Genomic DNA, 17,220 nt, shown 5'->3' on the forward strand with positions numbered 1-17,220 from the left:
AGGTGTCAAAATCATCAGAACAAATAGAATTAAAGCTATGTGCACATCTTTAACAAAATAAATAGAATAGTAAATATGTACAAGTAAAATAAATAGAGTGATAAATCTGTACAAATATATACAAGTTCTGTGGGGAGGGAAAGGAGGCAGGGCAGGGGGGATGGGGAGGAGGAGAGGAAAAAGGGAGCTCAGCCTGGGAAGGCCTCCTGGAGGAGGTGAGCTCTCAGTAGGGCTTTGAAGGGAGGAAGAGAGCTAGCTTGGTGGATGTGTGTAGGGAGGGCATTCCAGGCCAGGGGAAGGACGTGGGCCCGGGGTCAACGGCGGGACGGGCGAGAATGAGGCCCAGTGAGGAGGTTAGCGGCAGAGGAGCAGAGGGTGCGGGCTGGGCTGGAGAAGGAGAGAAGGGAGGTGAGGTAAGAGGGGGCGAGGTGATGGAGGGCCTTGAAGCCGAGAGTGAGGAGTTTTTGCTTGACTCATAGGCTGACAGACAACCACTGGAGATTTTTGAGGAGGGGAACGACATGCCCAGGGCGTTTCTGTACAAAGATAATATGGGCAGCAGAATGACGTATAGACTGAAGTGGAGAGAGACAGGAGGACAGGAAATCAGAGGAGGCTGATGCAGTAATCTAGTCGGGATAGGTTGAGACACTGAACCAGCAAGGTAGCGGTTTGGATGGAGAGGAAAGGGCAGATCTTGGCAATGTTGTGGAGGTGAGACCAGCAGGTTTTGGGGACAGACTGGATGTGTGCGGTAAATGAGAGAGTGGAGTCGAGGATGACACCGAGGTTGTGGGCTTGTGGGACAGGAAGGATGGTCGTGCCGTCTACAGTGACGGGAAAGTCAGGGAGAGGGCAGGGTTTGGGAGGGAAGATAAGGAGTTCAGTCTTGGACATATTGAGTTTTAGATGGCAGGCAGACAGCCAGATACGAGCCTGGAGGGAGGGAGAGAGAGCAGGGGCAGAGATGTAGATTTGGGTGTCAATCAATCAATCGTATTTATTGAGCGCTTACTATGTGCAGAGCACTGTACTAAGCGCTTAGCACTGTACTAAGCTGATGACACTGTACTGTGTCATCAGCGTAGAGATGCCAGTTGAAGCCATGGGAGCAAATGAGTTCACCGAGGGAGTGAGTGTAGATAGGGAACAGAAGGGGACGAAGAACTGACCCCTGAGGAGCCCCTACAGTAAGGGGATGGGAAGGGGAGGAGGAGCCCGCAAAGGAGACTGAGAATGAACAGCCAGAGAGATAAGAGGAGAACTAGGGAGAGGACGGAGTCTGTGAAGCCAAGGTTGGATAGCGTGTTGAGGGGAAGGAGGTGATCCAGTGTCGAAGGCAGCTGAGAGGTCGAGGAGGATTAGGACAGAGTAGGAGCCATTGGATTTGGCAAGAAAGAGGTCACTGGTGACCTCTGAGAGGGCAGTTTCGGTGGAGTGTAGGGGACGGAAGCCAAACTGGAGGGGATCAAGGAGTGAGTTGGCGTTGAGGAATTCTTGTGGGCAGAGAACTTGTCTACCAACTCTGTTGTACTATACTCTCCTAAATGCTCAATACACTGCTCTGCACAGTAACCGCTCAATAAATACCACTCACTGATTTTTTTTTAATATCGGGGAGCTGTAAACATGTTTGAAGGCAGGGGGGAACTATCAGAGAGGGAGCAGTGTAAGATAAGGGATCAGGGAAGGAAGAAGAGTGGGACTAAGTGCTTTTAAAAAGGTGAAGGGGACGGAGTCAAAGGTAGAGGAGGTTTAATTTTGACAGCAAGTGGGAGATCTCCTGAGAGACAGCTGGGAAAGAAAAAGAAAAGTTGGTGGTAGGAAAGCATTTTGTTTAGCAGACACACACACACACACACACACACACACACACACAGTGTTAATGCAGAAACCATAATTCACGGGAACTTTAAACATTCTGAAAAGACTGCCTTTGCAAATAAAGCTTACCAGTGCAAAACTCCAGCAAAAGCGGCTGAAATGGAAAACAAGTAACGATTAATGCTTTAAATAAAACATTTTCACTTGACAAACACTTCAGCCCTAACATTCTACTTGGGAGGGGAAAATGCTGAGCTTCTGAGTTTGGAGACAAATGAAATGGATCTCATCTCCTGTTACTTTCTAAAGACTTCCCAGTGAGGGAGAGGTGGAAGTTTGCCAAAACCCTTGGGCGACTGGAAACCTCTGACTGTGCAACAACACTGCTACGTGCTGGAAGTCCCATGACAGGGTGTTCGAGGCCTTGGATAAGTTCCTGAGTGATGCTGAACAAATCCCAATTCCAGGCCACTTGCGGGCGAGGCCTGGGTCAAGTGTGGGCTGAGCTGGACCCCAGGGAGGAAGAAGAAGACGGAGAAGAGTTTTGGTATTAGTTACTAGGTGCCAAGCGCTGGACTAAGTGGTGTAGTACATATAATTTACAGATTGGCCACAGGCCCTGTCCCACATGGGGCTCACAGTCTAAGAAAGGAGAACAGGCGTGGTATCACGATTTTACAGATGAGGAAACTGAGGCCCAGAGGAGGTAGTTGATTTGCCCCAGATCTCACACAGCAGCCAAATGGTAGAATCAGGAACGGAGCCCAGGTCCTTTGGCTCCCAGGCCGGAGCTCTTTCCATTAGGTTATGCTGCCCTGGGGGAGACTGCTCGATCCAGAAAAACTCCAGGGGTGCAGACTGGTTCTGGGGTCAGGACCGTAGGATGGATCGAGCACTCCTCCCTTGGAATTCCTCAATCAGTGGAATTATTCCAAAGAGATGGCAAATCTACAGGATTAGCAAGTCCCATATGAGTAATTTATAGACCCCCTAATTTCAAAAGCTATGGATATTTTGGACTCGGAACATTATGTCCCATGCATGCTCCACTCGCAAACGGGCTGCACAGCCTAGGGTGCTGGAGTGAAGTGTGGATAACATTAAAAGAGAAATTGCACAAAGGAAAAAGATAAAGATATGCAAAATACTCACTTCACCATTACTGACCAACACATTCAGCTCAGGATGGGGCAAATGTAAACAGACCCCCTTCCCCTTAAATCCTCCTTCCCCACTCCCCTCACCAGATTCCTTCATCATCATCATCATCAATGGTATTTATGGAGCACCTACTATGTGCGGAGCACTGTACTAAGTTCTTGGGAGAGTACAATACAACAGAGTTCGCAGGCACATTCCCTGCCCAAGTGAGCCCTTGGGTGGCATTCTGTCTTGAACTCCAAAATAAATGACAAAACAGCTACAGCAAGAAATAAGAAATCTCCTGCACTGAGGAAACTTTTTAACTGCCTTATTTCCAATAAAAATGTACCGAGCAATAGAGGAATTGTTGCAACATCTCTTTAGAGGAGGTATACATTCAGAGATGACAGTAACAATAGCACTCCAGAGATACAGAAACTCTTCAAGATTCTGTAAATATCAAAGGAAAGTGTAGGGCATAGCCCTCAACGTGGAAGTGAAATTATGAGGTAAATATATCATATCAAATGACAGAAGAGACCCTCTGAAGTCTTTAGCCAATCTGTTAGAAATCATCGTGTGACGTGCTCACTAATGATAATGATGGCATTTATTAAGCGCTTACTATGTGCAAAACACTGTTCTAAGCACTTGGGAGGTTACAAGGTGATCACGTTGTCCCACGGGGGGGGGGGGGGGGGGGGCTCAGTCTTAATCCCCATTTTACAGATGAGGGAACTGAGGCTCAGAGAAGTGAAGTGACTTGCCCAACGTCACACAGTTGACAAGTGGCGGAGTCTGGATTTGAACCCATGACCTCTGACTCCAAAGCCTGGGCTCTTTCCACTGAGCCACGCTGCTTCTCGTGCTTCTCGCTGCTACTATTATTAGTCTTTAATCAATATTATTAATCGTATTGTTACGTGCTTACTATGTGCCAAGCAGTGTTCTGATCGATGTATTTCCAACAATGGAGGAAGGTCAATGCCACGATTCTAGGAACACAGTGGCCCAAAGAGCCATCACTCTGCTCCTCCTTGCCCACTTACTTGCTGCTCCCACTGATGGCAGGGAAGAGGGGGTACATGTGCACCAACCACAAGCACTAAAATCAATTTCTTCATGCAAATTCTCGATCCCTAAATTTCTGTATGAGGACCAGGTTCATTCATCATTACAACAGGAGATTAACACCAACCACTGGCTTTAAAACACTCAACCGGCCTCTCCCTTTTCCTTATCCTTTCTCTTCTCTCACTCCAGCTCACAATCTTCATCAAGCCAACCTATCCGCTATGCCCTCACTGTTAACCTCTTTCTTATACTCACACCCTCCCGCCTGGTACTCCTCCCTTCCACCTTTTTTAATGGTATTTGTTAAGTGGCTACTACGTGCCAGGCACTGTTCAAATAGCTGGGGGAAACGCAAGTTTATCAGGTTGGACACAGTCCCTGTCCCACACAAGGCTCAGTCTAAACTGGAGGAAGGAGGATTTAATCCCTACTTTACAGATGAGGCAACTGAGGCACAGAGAAGTTAAGTGACTTGCTCATGGTTGCACTGCCATTTGCAGAGTCAGGATTAGAACCCAGGTCCTCCGATTCCCAGGTCCGTGCTCTTTCCACTAGGCCTCACCGCTTTTCGCGGCTGTCAGACGGCGACTCTCTCCAGCTATAAGGCCTGAGATCACATCTCCGACAGGAGGCTGTACCCTAGTAATCTTTAATCTCCCCACTTTACATCCCCCAAATGCCACTTCTGTCTTTCATAACCAATGGTATTTCCCCACCACTTGAGCACCTGGATGCTTAGGACCAAGATCTGTTGAGGTCGTTATAGGTGACAAAGCAGAATTAGGTTTTGGTGCTTAAAAGTTCATTTAATCTTTAATCTCCCCACGTTACATCCCCCAAATGCCACTTCTGTCTTTTATAACCAATGGTATTTCCCCACCACTTGAGCACTGGATGCTTAGGTCCGAGATCTGTTGAGGTCGTTAGAGGTGACAAAGCAGAACTGGATTTTGGTGCTTAAAAGTTCGTTTTAAGTCAGCCAGACTCATTTTGACTTTGTAAAGCCCCTTCAAATTTCCAGTGAATGTAATCCCTCTGTCGATGGGGTAACTATGCCAGATACCTGTCTACATGTTTTATTTTGCTGTCTGTCTCCCCCTTTTAGACTGTGAGCCCGTTGCTGGGTAGGGACCGTCTCTATACGTTTCCGACCTGTACTTCCCAAACGCTTAGTACAGTGCTCAGCACACAGTAAGCGCTCAATAAATATGATTGAATGTTGCAGCACTTATGTACATATATACATCAATCAACGGTAGTTATTTAATGATTACTGTGTGCAGAGCACTGTACTAAGTGCTTGAGAGACAACAATACAAAAGAGTTGGCTGACACCTTCCTCGCCCACAATGAGCATTCAGTCTAGAGGGGGAGACACACATTAATATAAATCGATACCTTATGATACATAATTTATAGATATGCACCCAAGTGCTGTGGGGCTGAGGGTGGGGTGAGTGCTAAATGCCCAGAGATCATAGATCCAAGGGCACAGATGATGCAGGAGGGAGGGGGAGCCAAGGAAAGGAGAGTTTAACTAGGGAAGGCCTCTTGGAGGAGATGTGACTTAACAAGGCCACATATTCTATCACTCTCCCCATCTGTAACTTACTAAAGGGTCTGTCTCCTCTAGACTGTAAACTCTTGAATCTCCTACTGCAACTCAATCCTCTAATGCCAAGGTACCCTCACTACCCCTCTCTCCTCTATCTCACCGCCAACCCCTTGCCCATGTCCTCCCTCTGATCTGAAACCCCCTCCCGCTTCTTTTCTGACCAACCTCCACTCTCCCCACCTTCAAAACCCTCCTAAAAATCACATCTCCTCCAAAAAGCCTTGCCAAGCCCTCATTTCTCCTACTCGCCCTCCCTAAACACCTATGTGTGTACCCCTTAAGCACTTTGATAGTCACCTCAGCCCTTCAGCACTGATGAACATATCCTCACACTCCACTATTTCCCCTATCTGTAATATATTTTAGTGTCTGTCTCTCCTTTTAGACTGTAAGCCCTTTGTCAGAAGAAACATATGGACTGAATGGTTTGGAAGGAAAATGATCTGGGCAGCAGAGGGAAATTTGGACTTGAGTGGAGAGAGATAAGAAGCAGGGAGGTCAGAAAGGAGGCAGATGAAGTAATCAAGGCGGCATAGGATAAGTGCTGGGATTAACGTGGTAGCAAGTTGGAGAGGAAAGGATGGATATTAGCCATGTTGCGAAGACTGAACCATCAGGATCTGGTAACAGAATGCCTCTGTGGGTTGAATGGGAGAGATGAGTTAAGGATAATGTCAAAGTTCCACACCTATGAGACAGGGAGGATGGTGATGCTGTCTACAGTAATGGGAAAGTTAGGGGGAGAGAGGGTTTGAATGGGAAGAGGAGAAGTTCCATTTTGGACAGGTTATGTTTGAGGTGTCAGTGAGATATCCAAGTAGAAACTTCCTGAAGGCAGGAGGAAATGTGAGACTGCAGAGGAGGAGTGAGCTCTGGGCTGGAGAAGTTGATTTGGGAAGGGATGGAAGCGAATGAGTTCTCCAAGGGAGTGGGTGGAGATGGAGAAGGGGACCCAGAACTGAGTCGTGTGGGTCTCCCACAGTTAAGGGAGTGGGAGGCAGAGGAAGAGGCTGGGAAAGAGATTGAGAAGGAGAGGCCAGGAAGGTTGGAGGAGAATCAGGAGAGGACAGTGTTGGTAAAGCCAAAGTCAGATAACTGTTCCAGGAGAAGGGGGTGGTCCTTGAAGGCAGCTGAGAGGTCAAGGAGGATTAGGATGCCATTGGATTTGGCAAGAAGATTATTTGAGACCTCTGAAAAGGCAGTTTTGGTGAAGTGAAGGAACTTAGATTGGTGAGGATCAAGGAGAGAACAGGAGGATAGGAACTGGAGGCAGGAAGTGTAGACAACTTGCTTGAGGAGTTACGAGAGGAACGGTGGGGGGAGATGACTGGAGGGCGTCGTGAGGTCAAGAGGGGATTTTTTTTTAGGAGAGGGCAGACAGGCATGTTTGAAAGCAGTGGGGACAGCCACTGGAGCGTGAACAGTTGAAGATGGCAAGCAGGAAGGGAAGAAGGGAGGAGGCAAGCACTTTGATAAGGTGTAAAAGGATGGAGTCGGAAGCGCAGGAGGAGGAAGTGGATTTGGAGAGGAGGCAGGAGTTGCCTCGAGATACTGATGGGAAAGATGGGAGAGTCGAAGAGAAGGGAGGAGGAAGCAAGACGGAGGGACTGAAGAGGAGCACGGGAGGTTTTAGGAAGATCACATCTGACGGCTTCAATTTTCTCAATAAAATATGTGGCCAGGTCAGAAGGAGCAAGAGATGCGGAGAGTAGGGGTAATGGGGATTTGAGGAAGGAGTTAAATGTCTGAAACAACTGGAAGGGGAAGTGGGAACGGGAGTCAATAAGGAAGGAGAAATTATGTTGCCAGATGGAGGAGAGGGCAGAGCTAAAGCCGGCAAGGATGAATTTATGAAGGACGAGGCCGGCCTGACATCTGGATTTCTGCCAGCAGCACTCCGGGGCTCATGCACAGGAGTAACATAAGTGGACTGTGGAAGTGATCCAGGAGGCCTTCCCAGACTGAGCCCCCTCCTTCCTCTCCCCCTCCTCCCCCTCCTCCCCCTCTCCATCTCCCCATCTTACCTCCTTCCCTTCCCCACAGCACCTGTATATATGTATATATGTTTGTACATATTTATTACTCTATTTATTTATTTTACTTGTACTTATCTTTTGTATTTATTTTATTTTGTTAATATGTTTGGTTTTGTTCTCTGTCCCCCCCCTTTTAGACTGTAGGCCCACTGTTGGGTAGGGACTGTCTCTATATGTTGCCAACTTGTACTTCCTAAGCACTTAGTACAGTGCTCTGCACACAGTAAGTGCTCAATAAATATGATTGATTGATTGATTGATTGATTGATCCAGGGATGTGGGTTAGTGGTATGAGGTCAGAGAAGGGACAGGGGAGCGAGGGAGTTGAGTTCAGGAGAGAGAGTGGTGTTCAGGGTGTCACTTTGGTTGTCAAGGGAAGGTAGTTTGGGTGTGGAGACTAAATGGGGTATGACGACTTGAGAAAATTGGATGGGGTCAAAAGACTGGAGGTCTCCGTGGGGAACATGACACAGCTGGGGGGAAGGGGTGTATGGGACAGAAGCAAAGCAACAGACAATCACTCTCCCCAACTTTAAAGCCTTACTGAAGGCACATCTCCTCCAAGAGGCCTTCCCGGACTGAGCCCTCCTTTCCTCTTCTCCCACTCCCTCCTGCATCACCCTGACTTGCTCCCTTTATTCATCTTCCATCCCAGCCCCACAGCACTTATGTCCAAATCTGTAATTTATTTATATTAATGTCTGTCCTTCCAATATAAACTGTACGCTCAATGTGGGTAGGGAATGTGTCGGTTTATTGTTATACTGTACTCTCCCAAGTATTTAGTACAGCGCTGTGCACACAGTAAGCGCTCAATAAATGTGACTGAATGAATGAATGAATGAATGAAAGTGAAGAGTTTGTGGTCCAATAGAGGGATTTCAAAGTCTTATTTAAATCACATCTCCTCCAAGAGGCTTTCCCTGACTAATTCCTCATTTCCCCACCTCTCTGCCCTCCCCCTTCAAGTTTTCTATGTACTTGGATCTGTACCCTTAAGGACTTGACATTCACCCCACCCTCAGCCCCACAGCCCTTAGATACATATAATGATGGCATTTATTAAGCGCTTACTATGTGCAAAGCGCTGTTCTAAGCGCTGGGGAGGTTACAAGGTGATCAGGTTGTCCCACGGGGGGCTCACAGTCTTCATCCCCATTTGACAGATGAGGTCACTGAGGCCCAGAGAAGTTAAGTGACTTGCCCAAAGTCACACAGCTGACAATTGGCGGAGCCGGCATTTGAACCCATGACCTCCGACTACAAAGCCCGGGCTCTTTCCACTGAGCCACGCTGCTTCTTCTATACATATCCTTATATGTTCCTCTCCCCTATCTATAATTAATTTTATTGTCTTTCTTCCCCTCTAGGCTCTTTTCTTCACTGCTCTTCACACTGTATGCCCCCAATACCACTGATTTGATTGTTTCATAATAATAATGATAATAATAATAATAATAATGACGGCATTTGTTAAGCGCTGACTATGTGCAAAGCACTGTTCTAAGCGCTGGGGAGGATACAAGGTGATCAGGTTGTCCCACGTGGGGCTCACAGTCTTAATCCCCATTTTACAGATGAGGTAACTGAGGCACAGAGAAGTTAAGTGACTTATGCAAGGTCACACAGCTGACAATTGGTGGAGCCGGGATTTGAACCTACGCCCTCTGACTCCCAAGCCCGTGCTCTTTCCATTGAGCCAGGCTGCCTCTTCATACATTTACTATGGTCGATGGAAAAGTACCACATACACAATCTTAAATGCCCCTTAAGTATAAAAGCTATATATGACAATGGAACTTGGGACAAATGGACTCTTTACATTAAAACCTTGGATTGAAACCAGACTCAGGCCTGCTCCTAAACGAATTCTGGGGTCCTGAATACAAAATTCTGCTGGATCACGTAATAATAATAATGGTGATGACATTTATTAAGTGCTTACTATGTGCAAAGCACTGTTCTATACACTGGGGAGGTTACAAGGAGATCAGGTTGTCCCACGGGGGGCTCACAGTCTTAATCCCTATTTAGCCCTCTTCCCTTGCCCAATCCCTTCCCTTCAATTGGCTAAGCTCAGGTTGATATAAATGCTTTATTTATATTCATATCTGACTTCCCCTCTAAACTGTAATTTTGTTGTGGGCAGAGAGTATGTCTAGCAATTCTGTTGTTACCGTACTCTCCCAAGCACTTAGTACAGAGCTCTAAACACAATACGTGCTCAATATATACCATTATCAATGATGATGTCATCAGGGAGCCAATTACTCCCTGAATAATGACCGGGGTCATATTTATTGAGCGCTTACTGTGTGCAGGGCACTGTACTAAGCGCTTGGGAAGTACAAGTTGGCAACATACAGAGACGGTCCCTACCCAACAGTGGGCTCACAGTCTAGAAGGGGAAGAATCAGTACAAGGACCTGGCTTAGCCATCCTGCCACATCCTTCCAAAAAGCAAGACGCTCAGAAGAATATACTACAGCACGCCCAAGGAGCAAATGATCTAAAACCACACAACTCGAGTCTAAGGGCAATCTACCAATGTTTTCTAGGATTAGTACTGGTGTCCTATAGAATGGTTCTATCAGTGTCCGCTATTTATGGTTTTCTTTTCCTTAAGACTTTTATAAAGCACTCATATACAAGCTTTATTCTGGAGATCTCACATCCCCAGCCCCAAGATGCTGGAAGTCAAGAGAAGTCAAATGAAAAGAGAAAATAGATGAACCTTGCCACTAGAAAGGGATTGGGATGGAGAGAGAGAGGGAGATATGCACTTCTCCAGATGTAAGTCTGGGGACATCTGTCCATGTTTAGTGGCATCATCATCACCATCATCAATCGTATTTATTGAGCGCTTACTATGTGCAGAGCTCCCTCCAAAAAGGACACCTCAAAGAAACACAAGAGTTAAGTGTTCTGGATAGGGGAAATTCCTGAGATTCTAAACTAGATATTACATTTAGTTTGACACCAACAAAGCCTATTAGCTAGTCTGTGGTCAGCTAGCTTGTTGAGCAAACCCTTCAGTATTATATGCATTATATTTTAGAACAGATTTCTTTACCTTTCAATAACATCCAAAGGTATGTAATGGGCCCTTACTGTGTTCAGAGCACTGTACTAAGCGCTTGGGACAGTACACTACAACAGAGTTGGTAGACATGTTCTCTGCCCACAATGAGCTTACAGGCTAGAGGAGGTCTTGAATCCCCATTTTGCAGATGAGGGAACTGAAGTACATGGAAATTAGGTGACTGGCCCAAGGTCACACTGCAGGGAAGTGGCAGAGCAGGATTAGAACCCAGGTCCTCTGACTGCTCTTTTCATCAGGCCATTAGTGCTAGAGATGGGCAAACACTTTTCAGTCATATATATGAGGCCAAAATCTACAATAAAACGACTGTTAAAATTTACCAGCCAAAAAATATATTCAAATAACATAATTCTACTAAGAATAGGATCATGAAATGCTGCAAAGTAAAACACCACTTGTGAGAACCTCACATTCACAGCCACCTTCTAACAGCGTGGCTCAGTGGAAAGAGCACAGGCTGGGGAGCCAGAGGTCGTGGGTTCTAATCCCGGCTCTGCCACTTGTCAGCTTTGTGATCTTGGACAAGTCACAACTTCTCTGGGCCTCAGTTCCCTCTTCTGTAAAATGGGGATGAAGACTGTGAGCCCCACGTGGGACAACCTGATTATCTTGTATCTATCCCAGCGCTTAGAACAGTGCTTGGCACATAGTAAGCGCTTAACAAATACCAACATTATTATTATTATTATTATTATCATGCCACTGCAGACTATGCTTTTCGTAGGCTGGGACAGTATCTACCAAATCTATTGTATTGCACTCTCCCAAGCACTTAGTACAGTGCTCAACACACATTATATGCACAATACATACTATTCATTGACGCTACAGGCCATGGGTACATCCTTGGAAGTGCATATTTTCTTAGAAGATATCTTTTTAAGAGGGTACTAGAGGGGCCACTGGAGTGGAAATTAAAGGTTCTAAATTCTCTTCCATGATTTATTCTCCTGCACACCAAACTCTTGAGGGAGCAGAGAGGGGAAGGCTGGAAGTCCACCTAATGAATATTTGCTGTAATGCAGAAGAGGAGGGTAATGAGAGGCAGTGTGCCAAGTGGAAAGAGCACAGGCTGGGAGTCCAAGGACCTGGGTTCTAATCCCAGTTCCGCCACATGTCTTGGGCAAGTGACTTTGAGCAAATCACTTCACTTCTCTGAGCCTTAGTTCCCTCATCTATAAAATGGGGACTAAGACTGTGAGCCCTTGTGAGACAGGGACTGGGTCCAACCCGATTAGCTTGCATCTGCCCCAGTGTTTAAAACAGTGCTATTATTATTATTATTATTATCTGTGCCTCTGTCTTCTCAGCCACAAAATGGGGGTTAAAAACCTGTTCCCTCTCCTTCCTGGACTGTGAGACACGAACTGTGTCTGACCTAATTAACTTACATCTACACTGGCACTTAATGCAGTGTCTGACATTTAGTAAGCGCTTAACCATAAAAAACCCCCAAATACCACAATTACTACTATTATTAGTTAGACTAGGAGCCTCATGTGGAAGAGGGAATGTAGTCCGTCTGAATATCCTGCATCTATCCCAAGGCTTAGTGTAGTGATTGGCACATAGTATGCACTTAAATACCACAATTATCATTATGAAAAATGAGACTAACCTAAAAAGTCACCCCAATGGGAACATCATCTAGTGCATTATCACAGCAATGATGTCAGATTGCTATAATAATAATAATAGTAATAATGATGGCATTTATTAAGTGCTTACTATGTGCAAAGCACTGTTCTAAGCACTGGGGAGGTTACAAGGTGATCAGGTTGTCCCACATGGGGCTCACAATCTCAATCCCCATTTTACAGATGAGGTAACTGAAGCACAGAGAAATAAAGTGACATGCCCAAGGTCACACAGCAGACAAATGGCAGAGGTGGGATTAGAACCCTCTCCTCACTTCAGTCTATACTTCACTCTGCTGCCCAGATTATCTTTCTACAGAAAGCTCTGGACAGCATATCAAAACTCTCCAGGGGTTGCCTATCAACCTTCGTATCACGCAAAAACTCCTCAATATTGGCTACAAAGCTCTCCATCACCTTACCCCCTCCCACCTCACCTCCCTTCTCTCCTTCCACACTCCAGTCCACACACTCCACTCCTCTGGTGCCGCTAACCTCCTCACTGGGCCTCGTTTTCACCTGTCCCGCCGTCGACCTCTGGCCTGGAATGCCCTCCCTCCTCACATAGTAATAACCATCAATCAATCAATCGTATTTATTGAGCGCTTACTGTGTGCAGAGCACTGTACTAAGCACTTGGGAAGTACAAATTGGCAACATATAGAGACAGTCCTTACCCAACAGTGGGCTCACAGTCTAAAAGGGGGAGACAGAGAACAAAACCAAACATACTAACAAAATAAAATAAATAGAATAGATATGTACAAGCAAAATAAATAAATAAATAAATAGAATAATAAATATGTACAAACATATATACATATATACAGGTGCTGTGGGGAAGGGAAGGAGGTAAGATGGGGGATGGAGAGGGGGACGAGGGGGAGAGGAAGGAAGGGGCTCCGTCTGGGAAGGCCTCCTGGAGGAGGTGAGCTCTCAGCAAGGCCTTGAAGGGAGGAAGAGAGCTAGCTTGGCGGATGGGCAGAGGGAGGGCATTCCAGGCCCGGGGGATGACGTGGGCCGGAGGTCGATGGTGGGACAGGCGAGAACGAGGTACAGTGAGGAGATTAGCGGCGGAGGACTGGAGGATGCAGGCTGGGCTGTAGAAGGAGAGAAGGGAGGTGAGGTAGGAGGGGGCGAGGTGATGGAAAGCCTGGAAGCCCAGGGTGAGGAGTTTCTGCCTGATGCGCAGATTGATTGGTAGCCACTGGAGATTTTTGAGGAGGGCAGTAATATGCCCACAGCGTTTCTGGACAAAGATAATCCGGGCAGCAGCATGAAGTATGGATTGAAGTGGAGAGAGACACGAGGATGGGAGATCAGAGAGAAGGCTGATGCAGTAGTCCAGACGGGATAGTATGAGAGCTTGAATGAGCAGGGTAGTGGTATGGATGGAGAGGAAAGGGCGGATCTTGGCAATGTTGCGGAGCTGAGACCGGCAGGTTTTGGTGACAGCTTGGATGTGAGGGGTGAACGAGAGAGCGGAGTCGAGGATGACACCAAGGTTGCGGGCTTGTGAGACGGGAGGGATGGTAGTGCCGTCAACAGAGATGGGAAAGTCAGGGAGAGGGCAGGGTTTGGGAGGGAAGACGAGGAGTTCAGTCTTGGACACGTTGAGTTTTAGGTGGCGGGCAGACATCCGGATGGAGATGTCCTGAAGGCAGGAGGAGATGCGAGCCTGGAGAGAGGGGGAGAGAGCAGGGGCAGAGATGTAGATCTGGGTGTCATCAGCGTAGAGATGATAGTTGAAGCCATGGGAGCAAATGAGGTCACGAAGGGAGTGAGTGTAGATTGAGAACAGAAGGGGACCAAGCACTGAACCTTGGGGAACCCCCACAGTAAGAGGATGGGAGGGGGAGGAGGAGCCTGCAAAAAAGACTGAGAATGAATGACCGGAGAGGTAAGAGGAGAACCAGGAGAGGACGGAGTCTGTGAAGCCAAGGTCAGATAGCGTGTTGAGGACTCACATCCGCCAAACAAGCTCTCCTCCCTCCTTCAAAGCCCTACAGAAAGCTCACCTCTTCCAGGAGGCTTTCCCAGGCTGAGCCCCCCTTTTCCTCTGCTCCTCCTCCCTTCCCCTTCACTCCAATTCCCTCCCCCTGCTCTACCCCCTCCAGGCCCCACAGCTCTTGTGTATATGTGTACATATTTATTATTCTATTTATTTTGTTAATGATGTGTATACATCTATAATTCTATTTATTCATATTGATGCTATTGATGCCTGTCTACTTGTTTTGTTTTGTTGTCTGTCTCCACCCTTCTAGACTGTGAGCCCGTTGTTGGGTAGGGATTGTCTCTATCTGTTCCCAAACTGTACTTTCCAAGTGCTCAGTACAGTGCTCTGCACACAGTAAAAGCTCAGTAAATACGACAATGAATGAATGAACCCATGACACCTGACTTCCACGCCCGAGCTCTTTCCACTAAGCCACACTGCTATATTTACAATATAATGACAAGAGAAGCAGCATGGCATAGCAGATAGAGCACAGACCCAGCAGTCTGAAGGTCACGGGTTCTAATCCTCGCTGTGCCACTTGTCTGTTGTGTGACCTTGGGCATGTCACCTTACTTTCTGCGCTTCAGTTACCTCACCTGTAAAATGCAGATTGAGACTGGTAGCCCCATGTGGGTCATGGATTGTGTCCAATCCGATCTGCTTGTATCCACCCCAGCGCTTCGTACAGTGCCTGGCATATAGTAAGCACTTAACAAAAACCACAATGATTATTTTTACATGTATTGTGTTTTTTGTTCAGCACGTACTGTGGGTCAAGCACAAGCCTGGTGTGCAACCTTGGGCAAGTCACTTAACTTCTCAGCCTCAGTTCCATCATCTGTAAAATGGGGATTAAGACTGTGAGCCCCCCATGGGACCTTGTGTCCCCCCCAGCGCATAGAGTGCTTCGCACATTGTAAGCGCTTAACAAATGCCACTATTATTATTATTATTATTCCAAGTCCTGGGGTAGTTCCGAGACAACGAGGTCGGACACAGTCCCTGTCTCACACGGGGCTCACAAGATGTAGCAGGAATTTCTACCCAGGATGATCCCCATGATCAGAAGGCCAAGAGAGGAAGAGTGTGCTGGTCAGGGCTAACTTACAGGAGCAGGAGGGAAGCAGGAAAGACTTGCTTCTGGCCATCCGGTCTCCTTCCAGGGCTTTCCAACTTCCCACTCCCACTGTGGCCCTTTCTGCCGCCACCATAGCTTCCACCTCTCCCCGCCGCCACCCCCAGTTATGATTAGACTGTCTAGTTTGAAATGCAAGATGTTCCCTACAGAACCGTAATACTCTCCATGGCGGAGCTTCAGAGGGGAGGGAAACAGGTGAGAATTTGATCCTAAATGCAGCCCATTCCCCTGAGACCAGCCAGCTTCCTTCCTTCTTCAGACCCCTTTGTTCTTTCTGTCTTTCTGAAAAGTAATGAGAATCAGGAAGTTGGCACTACAAACTACTTCAACCCTGCACAGCCCGGGGTTCCTGTCTTTGTTGAACTCCATTAACAGATTAAAGGAGTCTACACTGACATGTGCCACTGGCATGTGACATTCAAAATTAGAAGTCTGAAATGGATTTCTTCACAAAACCCCCTGCAGAGAGCAGTTCCTTACAGGGGCACCTTCTTGGTTTTAATAGCCCAAGAAGGGAAGTAGAAGATAGAAGGGAAACAGAAGCAGCAGCGGGGCTTAGTGGATAGAACATGGGCTGGGAGTCAGAAGGACTCTGGGTTCGAAACTTGGTTCTGCCAGATGTCTGTTAAGTGAGCTTGGGCGAGTCACTTAACTTTTCTGTGCCTCAGTTACCTCATCTGTAAAACGGGGATAAGAGTGTGAGCCCCACGTAGGACAGGGACGATGTCCAACCCGGTTAACTTGTATCTACCCCCTGCTTAGAACAGTGCTTGGCACATAGTAAACACTTAACAACTACTATAACTATTAATTATTATTATTAAGAATGCATTTTACCCAGGGAAAGACCTAAAGTCCACTTTAATTCTCATAAATGATAACAGTCTAGGCCCTTTGGTTCATATGCAGCTGCAAACCATTGGTATAGTCCCCTACAGTACATGACAAATTAGGAAAAGGGCTGAGAAGCAGCAGCATGGCTTAGTGGAAAGAGCCTAGGCCTGGAAACCAGGGGACCTGGGTTCTACTTAAGGCTCTGCCACTTCCCTATTGTGTGACCTTAGGCAAATCACTTCACTTCTCTGGATTTGCTTCCTCATCTGTAAAACGGAGATTAAAAACTTCTTCTCCCTTCCTCTTAGACCAAGACACCCATGCGGGGCAGGGACTGTGTCCGATCTACCTTGTATCTTACCCCAACTCTCAGTACAGTGCTTGGCACACTGTAAACACTTAAATGCTTAAATATAATTATTATCGTTACTTTTTAAATCACCGGACAAAAACATCATGGCTCTTTTTATACAACACACTTATACAACAATTTGACTTCCACAAAACACAGAACTTACATTTCTATTCTACAAGAATCAGCTAGCTAGAGCCATCTTAGGAAGGACACTCCCAAGAAGGTGATAAAAATAAAAACAAAATAGATACTGGCAGAGCCCAATCAAATCCTAAGTAACCACAAGCTACCACAGTTGTTGGAAACACTCATCTAGGAAAGACCAACAGTTCCAATGTTGATAGAAAAATGTGAAAAGCCACTTTTCAATTTAGGAAAAAACGCATGCATAAATGCAATACTAAAACTTAATTTCTTCACCAAGATGTTCTTCTTGTTCCGTTTAGAGCAAGCAACCAT

At 46.6% G+C, this 17,220-nt stretch overlaps 1 protein-coding gene across 1 annotated transcript in view; it reads right to left on the reverse strand.

Annotated features, from left to right (window-relative positions):
- The window catches only part of DPY19L1 (dpy-19 like C-mannosyltransferase 1), a 114,647-nt gene that overhangs the window by 79,992 nt on the left and 17,435 nt on the right, over positions 1 to 17,220 (reverse strand). Inside the window, exon 2 of the mRNA XM_038761986.1 lies at positions 1,954 to 1,978. Coding sequence (XP_038617914.1) covers positions 1,954 to 1,978 — 25 coding nt within the window. The remainder of the gene's footprint in view (positions 1 to 1,953; positions 1,979 to 17,220) is intronic.

This window comes from Tachyglossus aculeatus, chromosome 2 (assembly GCF_015852505.1).
Source record: "Tachyglossus aculeatus isolate mTacAcu1 chromosome 2, mTacAcu1.pri, whole genome shotgun sequence".
Lineage (NCBI taxonomy): Eukaryota > Metazoa > Chordata > Mammalia > Monotremata > Tachyglossidae > Tachyglossus > Tachyglossus aculeatus.